The sequence below is a fragment of the Stenella coeruleoalba genome (assembly GCF_951394435.1).
Source record: "Stenella coeruleoalba genome assembly, chromosome: 14".
Lineage (NCBI taxonomy): Eukaryota > Metazoa > Chordata > Mammalia > Artiodactyla > Delphinidae > Stenella > Stenella coeruleoalba.
This window is the reverse complement of record NC_137160.1, coordinates 77,979,609-77,996,037: the sequence shown is the minus strand read 5'-3', so window position 1 is coordinate 77,996,037 and position 16,429 is coordinate 77,979,609. Positions and strand designations below refer to the sequence as shown.

Here is a 16,429-nt window from a genome sequence, read left to right as displayed (position 1 = left end):
CTGCCAACAAGCTATTAGTTCTACCCACTTGAGCCCATGGAAATAGTGGCACCCAGAACCTTTGGATCTCCTTCCAGAGGAGATGGCTCAAGATGACTCATCTTCTTCCTCTCTCTCTTCTCTTCCCCCATCACTTTGTTCTCTCCTACCCCTTCTCTCTTCTCATCACCTTCTTCCTTCCTCTCCCCACCCCTCATTCTGCCACGTAGGTGATGTCCATGGAAGAATATGACATTGTACACCTGGAGCATGAAACTCTGGCCCTGGTGGTTACCAGCACCTTTGGAAATGGAGACCCCCCTGAGAATGGGGAGGTGAGATGAGCTTCTACCTGTTCTGGCATGTGTTTCCATCAGCAGAAAAGAGGGGCATCAGTTACACCTGCTATTCAGTAGCAAATCCTCCAAAGCCTCAAAGCCAGTGACCTCAGTTTGGGTCCAAGTTCTGCCAAGATTGGACAATTCCAAGTCTTTGGTCTATGGGTGTCCACTGACTAGCCGATCCCTAGTGAAAACGCTGTCACCCGAGTGAGCTACCTCTTTGGAATGGATGCTGCAAACAAGAGCTTGGTGTCCCCTGCTCCAGATGAAAGAAGCAGGGACAGTATTTTTGTAGAAAGCCACAAAGGGGATTTGTGTGCTGGGGGGAGGTGAGGGGAGTCCACACCTGTAGCCCTTTATAAACAGCCCTCTTCCACATGCAGCACTGCTGCCCAGCCTGAGCCCCCGACGCCCTGGCCCCCGGGCATCAGGCTCCCCTTTTGCCGGTTAGGTCCCCAGAGCCTCTCCCCGCCCCCGTTCCAGATTTCATCACGCCTGCCTCACATTTTGCTTGTCTCTTTCGGCCTCCAGAAATTTGGCTGTGCCTTGATGGAAATGAGGCACCCCAACTCTGTGCACGAGGAAAGGAAGTAAGTGAAAGACCCGCCAGTGTCACATGACACCCCGTGAGGGTAACTGAAAATTGTCTTTTGGCATCTGGGGCTCACATCTGAGTTCTGGGTAGTTTTGTGACCCGAAGTTCATTTGTGACTGATTTTAGCCGGTGGGCGTCTATCGTCCTCTGGGGCAGATTATTTGGTCTTTGGTCTCTTCACAGCCCTGTGCCTCAGTTTCTTTTTCCATCACCCTGGGTTTATTCCACCTGCATGAATTTTCTAATCTGTAAGAATCAAATTAGAAAACAGATGTCAGCGTCCTATGAAAAGTTGTGCACTGTGTAAATACCAGTTCTTACCATGGCCGCCCTTTGGAAACGTACATTCAGAATCAGTGAGTTTGTTTCCCTAGAACTTTTCCATCTGATGGAGTTGCATCCACTAACGTGGAGGCTGACCTCAAAAGATAGCTCGGGAATTCCTGGCTGTCTAGTGGTTAGGACTTGGCGCTTTCACTGCTGAGGGCCTGGGTTCAATCCCTGGTTAGGAACTATAGGATCCCACAAGCTACACAGTGCAGGCAAAAAAAAAAAAAAAAAAAGGATATCTCATAAGGTGAAAAATGCCTGAGGTCAAAAGATGTTCCTGGTAAAACGGCATCTAACATGGTGTTCGGTTCTAAAGATATTTCATAAGGTGACAAACACCCGTAACCAAAATTACCCTTGAAAAACCCTTAAATCCCCCCGAAGTAGAGAACATAAGGCATGTGCGTACAGAGCTGCCTTTCTGTGAGAGCATCTCAGTGTTTCCTCCACCACGGAACAGGTCTTAAGTTGGGCATTGGATGCCATGGCTGGCTGGTGGTTAGAGACTGTGTTCTGCACAGCATCCCTCTTGGTTTTCTTTCAGCCAAGCACACGTTGCCAAACTTGCCTACATTCCATATCCAGGGGACAGCTGAGTCCCTGGTGGTCAGCCTTCCTTCTGTGCTCAAGGCCAACATCTCAGTCCTCCCTCTCCCTGCCTCTCTCCTTCCCACCCTATCCTGGTGGCCTCCAGTAGGTCCCCCTCACCCCTCCTTCAGGGAGAGATAGGGCACCATCCATTCTCCCCTCTAGGTACCCGAAACCCTTGCGTTTATTTCCCCGTAAAGGGCCTCCCCTCCCCCGAGGTGACACAGAAGTCCACGGTCTGGCTGCAGCCCGTGACAGCCAGCGCAGGTAGAACATGTGTGTGCGCGCACTCGCCTATGCGTGTGCGTGCACACGAATGTGTGCACGTGTATGCCTTGCGTTCACGTGTGTGCATAAGTGGTGTGAGCGCTTGTGTGCACGTTGGTAGGTATGTGTGCGCATGCCCAATGCTGCAGCAACCAAGGCCACACCCAGGTCTCAAGGAGACCTGAGTTCTAACCCAGGCCGTGACACTAACACGCTGAGTAACCTTGGGCAAGCTGCTTGACCTCTCTGGGCCTCGTCTTTCCCATCTGCCAAATGGGGAGAAACTACCTCTGCCCCAACCACCTCTGGGAGCTGTTGCAAGGATCGAAGGATAATAACAAAGAGGAAAGCATTTGGAAAAACCTCAAGCCTCATACAAACACAAGTGCTGTTATTTTTACCCCACAACCGTCAACCATCCTTCCCACACTAACAACACAGCCACCCCCTGATATGTTACAGGACTTATTTGGAGAAGTGACTCAATGTGACACTATTTTTAGGGCAGCAAATACACTTACATATATTTAGAACTTTCCTGATGCTGGAGCGAAAACTTTGAAAAACATCCAGCTTAGGAACCCTGCTGCCAGAACGTGCAATTTCTTTTTTTGTCTTTTGCACTCAGATTTGTGTGTTGAGCTTTCGTGTTTGGGGTTTTGATTTGAGGGTTTTATGGAGTTTTTTAGTTTGGGGGTTTATTGTGTTTTGTTGCTCTTGGAGACATTTTTGGTTTGGTCTGGTTTGGTTTGGTCTTTGCCTTATCTGAGAACAAGACTTACCACTTTTAAAGGAAAACTGGAAAACCATTCATGGTTGGTTTTTTTTTTAAATCTCGAGGCTCCTGGGCCTCTGGTGCTGAGGTCCCAATGACATCTTTCTTCCCCTTTGAAACAACTTCATAAGAAATCCATTCTCTCTTCAGGCTGTGTCCGTGCTGAACATTTTTCGGTTTACTTGAAATGTGAAATGTGAGAGACCCTTGAAATGTCTAAAGACCAAAACTTTATTGAAAGAGAATGTTGTGATGGTTACCAGTGGGGAGAGGGAAGGGGGAGGTGCAAGATAGGGATAGGGGATTAAGAGGTACAAACTATTGTGTATGAAATAAGCTACAATGTTATATTGTACAACACAGGGAATATGGTCAATATTTTATAATAATTATAAATGGAGTATATAACATTTAAAAATGGTGAATCACTATATCACACACCTGTAACTTAATATCGTACATCAGCTATACTTCAATTTTTAAAAATGGAAACAAATTTTTAAAAAGAAAGAGAATGTTGAATGGGGTAGTCCTGCACCATCCAATAAACCTTTCTACAGGCATATAAATGTTCTGTATCTGTACCATCCTGTACGGCAGCCACTAGCCACTCATGGCCGTTGAGAACTTGACACGAGGCTAGAGCACGTGGGGAACAGAATGGTTCATTGTATTGAATCTGAGTGAATTTAACTTGAAATAGCCACACACAGCCAATGGCTACTGTAGTAGACAACACGAGTGTAGTTCTTGGCTACTTAGTGTGAGGAGAGGAGACCAGCAGCATCTCCTGTTAGAAATGCAGAATCTGAGGCCCTACCCTGGACCTACTGAATTGGGATGTGCTGCTTAACAAGATGTCAGAATGATTCCTGTACTCATTAAAATTTGGGAAGCAAGGAAACGTGGTCTGATGGGCTATGGAATGGACTGTTCTTTCTTTCAAGTGTGGTCCGAAACTTTTCTCTTTTTTTTTCAGTTTTAATTTTTTTTATCGAAGTATAGTTGATTTACAATGTTGTGTTAATTTCTGCTGTACAGCAAAGTGATTCAGTTATACATATATATACATTATTTTTCATATTCTTTTCCATTATGGTTTCTCATAGGATATGGAATATAGTTCTCTGTGCTGATACAGTAGGACCTTGTGGTTTATCAATTCCGTATATAAAAGCTTACATCTGCTCCCCCCAGCCTCCCACTCCATCCCTCCCCCCACCCCCTCCCCTTGGCAACCACCAACAGGTAGCATCAAACGATGTCTAGGTGTCATTTTTGGCAGGCAAGGGTGAGTTGATACATTCTAGACAAAGCCATAGGTGTGTTATGGTCTCACTCAAGACCCAAAGGAAGGCCCTAGAACCAGGACTGGTGATTTGGAGAGCCATCGGGTGTTGACCCCAGGAGGGGGCTCCAAGCCAGAGCTCACAGACTCTCTTTCATCTTGGCAGGAGCTACAAGGTTCGTTTCAACAGTGTTTCCTCCTACTCCGACTCCCGCAAATCATCGGGCGATGGGCCGGACCTCAGAGACAACTTTGAGAGTGCGGGACCCCTGGCGAATGTGAGGTGAGCGAGGGGCCCAGGGTGTCAGGGACGACGAAGGCTCTTGCGGAGCTGGACTGAGTTACAGAGTGGGCTCTTTCTTGGAGGCCGGGGGTGGGGGGGTCTCCCTTCCATGTCTGTTTATCCCTTGAATAACCAGCTGCACTCTGGCTCTTTGGGGACATCCTGCCCCCATTAAAGCACACTGCCTGGACCCCTCCTGTGACCTCTTCCTATCACACTACTTCAGAGCCCCTGTCACCCAAGTTTCACCCCATCACACAAATTTCACATCATTTGTGCTGAAGGATGTTAGTGCCCCGCACGTCACTCAGCGAGCTCCCTTTGTAAGTGCTGTTACTGGAGAATGAACTTGAGTTGGTGTCCAGGAGTCTCAGAGTTCAAGTGAAAGTTAACACAGGTTAATATCTACTCCTTTTAAATCTACATTCATGCTTTTCATCTCATTCTCCTCTCTTCTGGGGACACACTACCATGACCCAGTGGTTCCCACCCTTGGGTGCTCATCAAAATCACCTGGAGGTGTTTGCAGTATACAGATAACCAAGCCCCACTTCCAGAGATTCTGATGTAGTTGGTCTAAAATTGGACCCAAGCGTTGCTTTTTCTCTTTTTTTAAATCTCCCTAATTGCCTCCAATGTGCAGTCAGATTCAAAAAAATACTGTCCTGACCCCGTGTCACCCTAAAGTATAGTCACGTCCCATGAGAGCGTTTTAGATGGTACATGGACAGAGGTTTTATATTTCAATGGTTGTGAATATGATTTAATGGGTATTTGGAAAGAAAGAAAACTGGATGTCAAGCCCTTGGTTTGACAGACATTGGTTAAGATGAGGCTTGATGTAAGCAGTGTTGTTCAGGCCCGGCCACGAATCTCTTAGACCTTCACCAACTGAACCTTCTCCACACCGGCTCAGGACAGTGCTTAGCAGACGATAGAGATCACAGGGTTCCTAGATATTCAAGTATTGTTTTCATCGGTACCCTTTTTTTTGGTGGGGGGGGGCTGAGTCACGCGGCTTTCGGGATCTTAGCTCCCTGACCAGGGATCGAACCCGGGGCCATGGCGGTGAAAGTGCTGAGTCCTAACCACTGGACCACCAGGAAAGTGCCCATCAGTACGCTTGTTAATAAACTTTATTTATTTAAAGTAGTTTTAGCTTCACAGCAAAACTGAGGAGAAGGCACAGATTTCCCATATACTCCCTGCCCCCCCGCACCTCACCCCACCCCCACCCACACACACACAGCCTCCTCTACCATCTACCATCAGCATACCCCACCACGGTGGTGCATTTGCACAACTGATGAAGCTACACTGACACACCATTGTCACCCAGGGCCCATAGTTTACATTAGGGTTCACCCTTGGTTCACCCTTGAACTGATGGGTTTTGACATCAGTTCATTTTCTTTAGCTCGACGTTGAAACATCCATGGTTTGACGGTCAGACCTATTTTTCCCTTACTAAATCTACCATGGCATAGAGCTGGGGTGGGCAAACTACAGCCCATGGGCCAAATTCAGCCTGGCCACTGTATACTTTTGTACAGACCATGAGCTCAGACTGGTTTTTACAGAAGAACAATTACAATTTATTTGATGATAGAAAACATTACCTTTGAACCCCAATTAAGCAAAATGCTATCCCCCCAAAAAAGAATTCCATTCTTCTCATTAGTAGACATATATAACTAAAAAATTGTACCCAGCAACTATTATTATTGTATTTTTAATTTTGTCCAGAATCATGCAGGAATATATTCTTTTTTGTCATATGGGTATCTACGTAATAGCTTTGATTTTCCTTCTTGTCCTACAAGCCTGAAAATATTTACTGTCTGGCCCCATGTATAATAAGTTTGCCAACTTCTGTTTTGGAAGCTTAAAATAGGAATTTTGAAACCATAAGATGAAGACTGTGATGAAATGTGAACCTAGGAAGTGGCTGTGACACAGGCCTTCAGGTGCATCAGGAAGCTTGTTAATGAATGAATCACCCAGACCAACTCTTAGTGAACACCAGTGGGTTTGAATAGCCAGTGAGTACAAATTAAAAGCAAAGTAAACAGCACTGCTAAGTAAATAATAGTATGGGTGGTAGTCAAGTATGGCGGATGTCTCGAACGTAGTAACTATTGGAGGTTCGGGGAACAACCAATAGTTGCATGGTTGACTAGCAAGGCATGACTAGCGCGAAGAGTTTCCAAATCTGTGTTAGGCTAAGGGATGGCTGGGAGGCAGAAGTGCTGCTTCCTGCATCCTTTAACCAGTCCTCTCCTGGCCACCTGCTCCTTCCACCTGTCAGGCCACTGCCCTGCGGGGAAAAGGTGAGGAATCCAGCTAAAGGAGGATTGTGGGTGAAGGACTGCTGGGGAAACATGCTACCTAATCCCACATCCTTCCCTTGGAAAGGCTCTGGAACCCCGGGGAAATAAGGGCAGGAGAGGAGAGGAGAATGAGATGAAAAGCATAAATGTAGATTTAAAAGGAGTAGATATTAACCTATGTTAACCTTCACTTCACTTCTGAGACTCCTGGACCCCAACTCAAATTCATTCTCCAATAACAGAGGGTCCCTTCCCAACTTGCCCCACCTCCTTCCCTCATCCTCCATCGCAATCTTTCACCACCCTGGCTCCATCATTCTAAAAAAGAGATTCGAGAGCAGAGCCAGACCCTGTAAGGAGTAGGCTTGTCTGAACTGGCAGTCACCACGGAACCCTCCAACATGGGAAAGAAGCAGGTTGGGGTGTTGTTCGTATCCCACTTATAAACCTGTCCATCCAGTCCCAGTGAGGTCAAGACCCACAGCCAGGACCAAGTCCTGGAAATGTGACATCAAGTCTCTGCAGGACTGAGGGGCCACCTGGGACACAGCCCCCCACTGCCCAGACTTCAGAAAAATCTCATTAACTTGACGCCCATTGATTCAAACACCGACACTTTCTTGGTGGTATCTATGCAAAGAGATTTTGTGAAGCAAATCGATGTCACAGATATTGCAAGGGGTGGAGCCAGCACGTTTATAAACCTTTCAATCCCTTTTAGAAGAACCTGTTTACACACCAACACTGGATGAGTTAATGACAAGTCCTGATCTCCCCGTTAACACAGGTCCCCTAGAACTGCTATGCTACGGTTTTCATTCTCTTTGTACTTAAAACTAACCTGATTGGATCATGAGTAGAGTCAAGTCTTCCTCTAATGTAGACTCATTTCCCCAATTAGTCCAGCTTAGAAGTGGACACACAAGAAACAGCCAATTGTTCTGGGTCACCACTGTCCCCAACTCATCCTCCTTAGGACCAACTGGGACTTTTCTCCTGAGGACAGTAATACCTAACAGAGACCAGAAGGAAGGGAGAGCAGGGCTGGGGGCTCCCAGGCTTAAAGACGGCCTTCCCCAGATGGGCTTGGGGTAGTCTGACCATCACGGGCTAAACACCATCCTTCTGGAGATACCAGCGGTCTTTGTCTGCTTGGGCAGCCATAACAAAATACCATGCACTGGGGGACTTCAACAGTAGAAATTTATTTTCTCACAGTTCTGGAGGCTAAAAGTCCAAGATCAAGGTACCAGTAGGATTGGTTTCTGGTGAGCCATCTCTTCCTGGCTTGCAGACAGCCACCTTCTTGCTGTGTCCTCACATGGCCTTTCCTCTGTGAGCGTGTGGTGGGGGGAGAGAAAAAGAGAGAGCTCTCTGGTGCCTCTCCCTCTTCTTAAAGGACACCAGTCCTATTGGATTAGGGCCCCACCCTTATGACCTCATTTGACCTCAGTTACCTCCTTGAAGGCCCCATCTGCAAATATAGTCACATTGAGAGAGAGTGCTTCAACATATGAATTTGGGGGGACATAACAGTCCATAACCCCAGACACCCCCCCACAACACCGCCCTAGTCCCCTAGCCTGGAACTTCTGTTGTCTTTTTGGCAGGTTCTCCGTGTTTGGCCTTGGCTCGCGGGCGTACCCTCACTTCTGCGCCTTTGGACACGCCGTGGACACCCTCCTGGAAGAGCTGGGTGGGGAGAGGATCCTGAAGATGAGGGAGGGGGATGAGCTCTGTGGGCAGGAAGAGGCTTTCAGGACCTGGGCCAAGAAGGTCTTCAAGGTAACCATCTACCCAGATCTCAGAGACCCAGGGGGAGAAATCATGTCCCCAGTGACCCCCAAGGACAGAGTACCTAAACCATCAGAGATAGAAGAAACTTGAGAAAATCCTTGGTACTTCCCTCACGTATCCAACCAGGAGACAGCTTCAAACAATTCAGATGAGTTTGGGTGGCCCTAAGATACACAATTTCCAACCAGAATCCAACCTCCTGCATTAAGGGTAAAGAGTTGGTCTATAAAAAATTATAGAGTCTTGGAATTTCAGGGCTGGGAGGAATCCATCCCTCACTCACATTTGGTAGACAAGTAAACAAAAAAAACATAGTGTTGGTTAACCAAACCAGGGGGCCATGCCTCGGGCTGGATCTCGGATCTCACCCGTTTGTCTGCTTCGACAATCTTATTCCTCTTGCGCTAGACCTTCAATGACCCATACGGTAGCCACTAGCAACAAGTGATCATTTAAATTTCAGTGTAAACTAAGTAACATTCAATATGATGAATGGATACATTAAATGTTGTGTGTCCGTACAATGGAATATTATTTGGACATAACAAGGAATGGAGTGCTGATGCACGCTACAAGGATGAACCTTGAAAACACGCGCTGAGTGAAAGACCCCAGACACAAGGGACACTTACTGTATGATTCCATTTACATGAAATGTCCAGCATAGGCAAGTCCATAGAGACAGAAAGTAGATTCGTGGTTGCCAGGGGTTTGGTGGCGGGAGTGGAGAATGGGTGTGGCTGCTAACGGGTACAGGGTTTCTTCTGGGTTGAGGGAAATGTTCTGAAACTGGATAGTGGTGGTGATTGTACAACCTTGTAAATAACATATATACAACTGGATGTACATTAAGTAGAATTTAAAATTCCACTCCTCGGCTGCACAGGCCACATTTCATGTGCTCAACAGCCACTAGTGGCTAGTGGTTACCATATGAGACAATTAGAATGTTTCCATCACGATAGGACATCCTATTGGAGAGCGTTATTCTAGATATGAGGTCGAGAATAAACGAGCAATGGTCTCCATGTGCCTGTGGGGCGTGGTGCAATTGGCCATCCTGGGGAAAACAAAAAAGCAATGAATGTGGACCCACCTTTACCTGCTCCTTCTTTGGCCCTGGAATGTCTTGTTTTCAGCAGCCCCAGAAGAAAGGGGACTGTGCAACCTTCTGTCAGTCAGTTGACACTTTTCATCCTCACAAAGGAGCAAAAGGGGAAACTGAGGCCCCTGAGCTATAAGGATATGTGAGTGAGGAGGCTGTGTTGATAAACTTGTGCCAGCATTTCTTCCTAGGCAAAGAGAACCAAGATTACTTGGCTCTGTTTATACCTGGAGATAATTGTGTTGTTCTTGACTTCAATCGGGCGACATTGGGCATCCCAGAAGCAGGGCCTGTTATAAGCTATCATACCCTTTAAGCTATCGCATCCCTCATGCTCCCAGCCAGCTCCCAGCCCTACCAACCACTAAATCTACTTTGTGTCTCTATGAAATTGCCTATTCTGGACACTTGATATGAATGGAATCATAACACGTGGTCTGTTATAACTGACTTCTTTCACTTAGCTTAATGCTTTCCTGGTACATCCACATTATAGCATATATCAGGACTTCATTCCTTTTTACAGCCAAAATAATATTCCATTTTATAGATATACCGTATTTTATTTCTCCACTCATCAGCAAATGGACATTTGGATTATTTTAAAATCAACATGAGGCCCAACAATGGTATTAAAAAAACCTACCTTTGAAAACCTTTGGAATTATCCATGGTTTTTAACCTCCAAAAATCTGAATTCTGGACAGTAATTCTTAGAATCAGTAAAGTTGGGGAACTTATGAACTTGGCAAAAAAAGAGAAAAATTTTATACGCAGGTATCCAAACATGTAATATATTCTGCCTTCACTATAGTTTTTAAATCTTTAGAGGAAGATAGGAAATTTCTAAGGTTTTTACTTTCTTGTTTAATGTTAAGCCTCTGCAAAAGTTGGTTTTAGAAATAAATGACATAAGAGAGTTACATATTAAATAGAGGTTAGGTCCCAAAGTCAATAGTAAATGTGGTATGTCCAGCCCATCAAAGGCACTCAAAAAGGGTGGATTGGTTGACAAGTGGATAAATGGATGGAGAGAAGGATGGATGGATGGAGGGAAGGAAGGGAGGAAGAGAGGATGGAGGGAGGATGGGTAGATGGATGGAGGAATGGATGGATGGGTGGATGAATAGAAGGATGGATGGATGGATGGAAGGAGGGAGGGAAGGAAAGGAGGAAGGGAGAAAGGAAGGAAGGGAGGAAAGGAGGATGGATGGATGGATGGATAGGTGGATGAATGGATGGAAGGGAGGAATGGAGGGAGGGAGGGAGGGTGGGTAGATGAGTGGGTGGATGGGTTGATGGGTGGGTGGATGGGTGAATGGGTGGAGGGATGGATGGATAGGAGGATGAACGGAAGGAAGGAAGGAATGGAGGGAGGAGGAGGGTGGGTGGATGAGTCGGTGGATGGGTTGATGGGTGGACGGATGGATGGATGGATACATGCTATGACTTGGAGCTGTTGGGAGGCACGCTGCTGGCTGAAAGAGGTCACTGAAAGCCCCGTGTGTGCCACAGGCAGCCTGTGATGTGTTCTGCGTGGGAGATGACGTCAACATTGAGAAGGCAAACAACTCCCTCATCAGCAATGACCGCAGTTGGAAGAGGAACAAGTTCCGCCTCACCTACGTGGCCGAAGCTCCAGAACTCACACAAGGTACCTCCCACCACGCACCTGGGGAGACGTTCCTGACAGCGGGGGGAAAGGAGGACAGGAGTTCTCACGTCCGAAAGGTCCTTAGCGAAGGTGGGCTTCACTGCTTTGGTCTCCCTTAGTTCAGTCCTCCCGGTGAAGAGAGGGTCAGGAGAAGCTGGAGACCTTTTACAGACAGCTGTTTAACTCCATCACAGGAAGACCGTTGTTCTTCTCCCCCCAGGTCTATCCAGTGTCCACAAAAAGCGGGTCTCAGCCGCTCGACTCCTCAGCCGTCAAAACCTTCAGAGTCCTAAATCCAGGTAGGAACACCTTGGCCCCTTGGGGTTCCCCACCTGTGCCCCAGATGCCACCCACAACAAGGAAGGAGGACTCCGAGGACTGGCTTCCTATTACCATTCTAAGGGTCCTCGAGACCCCCTTGCCACCAGCATCTTGGTTTCCTGCTTTCCCTTTGCCAAGCTCCAACCTGCAGGGATGAAAAAAGTAAATGGTGACGATCCTTGTGGAAAGGGGAAAGAGAAAGGTTTTTTGAGGACTTTTTAATAGAGACCACGCCCTTTTCAGACTACTAGTGTTCATTGTAATGTGCATCTTAGTCAGAAATCACTTAGTGCCGACATCTCCCTGTGGGTAATTCTTCTCTGCTGTCCTGAGAAATGCCTGCTCAGTCTCTGTTTAAATTCCTCTGGGATGACGGGAGGTTTATTAACCTGTAAAACAGCCCCGTCTGTGTTTTGAGGTCCTGATTGTTAGAAATTATCTTCCTATTCCTTATAACCAAAGCAAATGTTCCTAGCACTTCATTTTGATCCTAAATTGCACTCCCCAGTGACACCCAAAACAGAGTCAGTTCTTCCAAATGAGAGAGCTGCCAATAGCCAAGGACAGTGACCAATCTCTCCCTGGTCCTCATTCCTTCCAACTGTTCTTCCTGAGACCTGGTTTCCCAAACCTTTTGCTTTAGTAAAAAGACACACTCTGGGGCTTCCCTGGTGGCACAGTGGCTGAGAGTCCGCCTGCCGATGCAGGGGACGCGGGTTCGTGCCCCGGTCCGGGAAGATCCCACATGCCGCGGAGTGGCTGGGCCGTGAGCCACGGCCGCTGAGCCTGCGCGTCCAGAGCCTGTGCTCCGCAACGGGAGAGGCCACAACAGTGAGAGGCCCACGTACCGCAAAAAAAAAAAAAAAAAAAAAGGACACACTCTGTCCTGCTGGAAATGTCATTCCCAGCCCTGGTCACAGTACAGTGGAGGTCCTGTGATCACTACCAAGTGCACTAAGGCTATTATTACCATCCCCGATCTGGATAGGATGCTCTAATGCCGCCCAGGATTGCAGGTGTTGTCCTAACAGCCATGCTGCTCTCCCATTAAGCTTACGTCCTTGCTGCTCGTGGACTTGAAGTCTTTTCAGAATGATCAGGCCAGGTCTCTGCATCCCTCTACTTGTATAAGTAAATTTTTTGGCAGTGAAGAAAGTCTTTGCATTGATCCCTGTTGAATGGAATCCTTTTCACTTTGCAGTTTGGGCCCATGAAGATCTTTTGAGATCTTGATTCTTTACCTGGCACAGTACAAAGGGAGGGCTCTCCAGCTGGACAGCCGTGGGTTCTGACCCCAGTGCTGCCACATGTCAGCTGTGTGACCTTGGGCAAGTCCCCTGGGTCTTCTGAACCCCTGTCTCCTTACCTAAACTGAGATCGATGGCTATAAAGATTGCCAGTGTTTATCTAGTACTTTCTGTGTTCCAAGCACTGTTTTGAGTCCTCTCTGTGCAGGATCTCCCAGAGTTCTGACCAGCCCAGAAGTAAGTACTAGTATCATCCACGTTTTAAATATGAAAAATGACAATGAGAAAATGCAAGTGACCTTTCAAGGCCACACAGGCTCAGTTCTCTGACTCCAAGGTCAAAATGCCAAATGGCTATACCTATGGCCTCACCAGCATCACAAGGCTGCTGTGAGTATTAGAAGCAACACACACAAAGCAACTAGCGCATCCCTCATTCCCGTTACTACTCCTTACCCGTCCCAGCTTCATACACCTGCAAATTTAGTATGTGTGCTTTCTACGTAGACTTAAAACCTTTTTTTAAAATTGAAGTATAGTTGATTTACACTGTGGTGTTAATTTCTGCTGTACAGCAAAGTGATTCAGTTATACATATACATACATTCTTTTTTTTAATATTCTTTTCCATTGTGGTTTATCATAGGATATCGAATATAATTCCCTGTGCTATACAGTAGGACCTTATTGTTTATCCATTCTATATATAAAAGCTTACATCTGCCAAACCCCACCTCCCACTCCATCCCTCCCCCACCCCCCTTCCCCTTGGCAACCACAAGTCTGTTTCTCTGTGCCTGGACGTAAAACTTTTGATAAAGTGGTCAACAGGATGGAGCCCCAGGGCTCTCGTGTTCTCTCCCAGATCCTCAAACACTAAAGAAATGGATTGGGAAATTAATCCATTTGAATAATTAGTTAAATGCAATATTCAGAGCATAGTGATCTCTGATACAGAAAGGGACTCATTTGAAATATGCATCGTACTCCCCATTTCCATCCTGTGGAAAAGTACAACTTCAGTAGCATTGGAAGAGAAGGGACTAAGAATCTACTGGGAATTTCTTTCAGTGACAAACCGTGAAAGCCTAGATCACAAAAATTACTCCCCAAACCACAGTACATAAAAAGCAAGGTAATTTGCAAATGTTTTGATGCTGAGTTGGACTGAAGTCCCAGAATAACCCCCAATCCACCTCTGGAAAGGACAGTTAACTCTGAGTGACTTACAAGAAGATATTTCAACAAGGTTAAGAACCAGAAGACAGTATTAACATCAGTTACGGATTAGCTCAAAAAGGACCAAATGGTGTCTAGGCGTTTAACTCTTTAAAAGCGCACTCCATAGCACTGCCTATTTTCAGGCTTACTACCATTTCCAGCTTTATACGGTTGTTGTTTTGTTTTTGTTTTTGTTTTTAAGAATAACTGAGCAAAAAAGCATGACTCTCCTGTTTTCCCCTGCCCAAGGCCAAAGTCGAGCTGTTTGAGCCGGGAGACCATAGCAAGATATCATGTATCACACACCCACCACTCCCACCCCCAACAAGAGACCCTGAATTGCAAGCAAAGTGCTTAAGAGGAAATAAGCCACCTTTTGAAGGTGATCCTTGCAACTCTAAAGAGAAAAGTGACTGCAGTTACTGCCTGGCCAGGAAATAAGTCTTCTACACACGGCAATTAGCAAACAATACAGAAAAGAGTATAATGGAGCACTAATGGGTGGGGTGTGGATCATAGGTCCTAGAAGTCAGAAGGAGGAGGGGAAACACCTGGTAGGCTTTAGATAGGCTAGTGAATAGAGGGGGGACATTTAGGAAGAGAGAATAGGAGCAAAGATGCTGAAGGGGCCCTGAGAGCTGGGGTATCTCAGAGAAAGATGGGACATTATAACGGAGAGTTCTTGATGGGAGAACTCTTAATTCCCAGCTACCCTCTGATAAAATTGCTTCTCTCCAGCCTTCACCATCTCAACAGAAGACATCAACATCTGGCTTAAGCCCAAGACTTAAGCATCCTCCCTGCCGCCTCGCTTTCCCTCCCACCATCCATCCAACTCTCAGCTGGTCCTGTGGGTCTTGTGTTTCAGCTACATCTCAGATCTGCACCCACCACCTTAAAGCAAGGCCACGATCGTCTGTGATCTGAGTGCCTGCCATAGATACCTAACTTGTCTCCCTGTTTCTTGACATTTCTCTCAAAGATCCATTTTCCAAATAGCAGGCAGACTGATCTTTCAAGAATGTAAACGGAAGCCTGTCCATCCACAGCTTCACATCCTCCAATAGCTTCCCACTGGACTTAGGAAACCTTCAAACTCCTTTGCCATGACAGGTCATGACAAGACCCTCATGATCTGGCCTCTGCCTAGCTCTCTGATCTCCTCTGTACCACCCACCCCTGTGTTGACCCCTCTTCCAAACACTCCAGGCTTCTTTCCCTTCCTCAAATGTGCCACACTTTTCCCAACCTCAGGGCCTTTGCACACGCTGCTTCCCCTTTCGGGAACACTCTTCCCCCAGATCTTTGCATGTCCGTTCCTTCTCATTCTTCAGATCTCTGCTTAAATGTCAAATCACCAGAGAGGCCTCCTTGGCCATACTTATCTGCCAGGCACTTAGCCCACTGCCCCCACCCATCAGCCTCCACCCATCCTCATCCCCAGCCCCATCTGAGATCTTTTTAAGTTACCTCTCAACGAGAATCAGACCCTTTGTTATCTTTATCCATCCCTCTCTCACCAGTGCCTAGAACAGTGCCTGACACTCAATACAGATTTGTTGAAGGTATGAACCTTATTCACTCAAACTGCTCACAACAGACACTGTTTACTCTTTTCCTTGAAGAATGAACATGAGCTAATTTTTTTTTTCCGTTTAATGCTGGACGTTAGCAGACTGTTCTTTCATCTGCGAACCTGTCATTGAACCATTGCCAAGTGTGTGTGTGTGTGTATGTGTGTGTTATGCTCCTGGAGGTGAATATAGATACATCACAGGCAGGGGATACTCTGGGGGAAAGGGCTCAAATGGCTCTGCCTTCCCAATGTTGCCCTTTTTCCCTCCCCTAAAACTTTTCAATGGCCCGTATGTGTCCCAAGCTTTTTTTTTTTTTTTTTAAGGCTTAGAAAATCCTATACTTAGAAACCCACAGCAGAACTGAGATGTAGGACAATTAGTCTCCAGGCTACTGCTACCCACTGGGGGATCAGCTTCCTGCAAAGCTTCAAGGACCAGCCCGCTGCCCACCACATGGTCCTAGGGCCATGCAGCCATTCACTGCCGGGACTCTCCACATGCCATGCCTTGGTCAGCGGCTTGCAAAGTGTCCGTGGCCAAATTCCCAGCAGAGCCGGGGCCCACCTTGTGGCCCACCTGCCAGCTCCATTCCCATCCCTGCCTCTTATCCTCCAGACCACCTTCGGCCACGGTCAAGAGGACTTCGGGGAAATGGCTGTGCGTGTGAGCCAGCTCAGCGAGTTCGGGTCCTCCGCATTGCTATTTTGTACTGGCCAAAGGAACAGAGGCAG

The 16,429-nt window shown here is 46.8% G+C and overlaps 1 protein-coding gene across 2 annotated transcripts in view; it reads left to right on the top strand.

Moving 5' to 3' along the window:
• The window catches only part of NOS1 (nitric oxide synthase 1), a gene marked incomplete at its 5' end in the record, with an annotated part of 86,102 nt that overhangs the window by 56,087 nt on the left and 13,586 nt on the right, over window positions 1-16,429 (top strand). Inside the window, 7 exons of one of the 2 annotated variants that reach the window (XM_079942494.1) lie at window positions 210-314; window positions 852-910; window positions 1,999-2,100; window positions 4,330-4,446; window positions 8,387-8,561; window positions 11,194-11,332; window positions 11,553-11,631. In XM_079942494.1, coding sequence (XP_079798620.1) covers window positions 210-314; window positions 852-910; window positions 1,999-2,100; window positions 4,330-4,446; window positions 8,387-8,561; window positions 11,194-11,332; window positions 11,553-11,631 — 776 coding nt within the window. The remainder of the gene's footprint in view (window positions 1-209; window positions 315-851; window positions 911-1,998; window positions 2,101-4,329; window positions 4,447-8,386; window positions 8,562-11,193; window positions 11,333-11,552; window positions 11,632-16,429) is intronic. The other variant, XM_079942495.1, reaches the window with a different exon arrangement.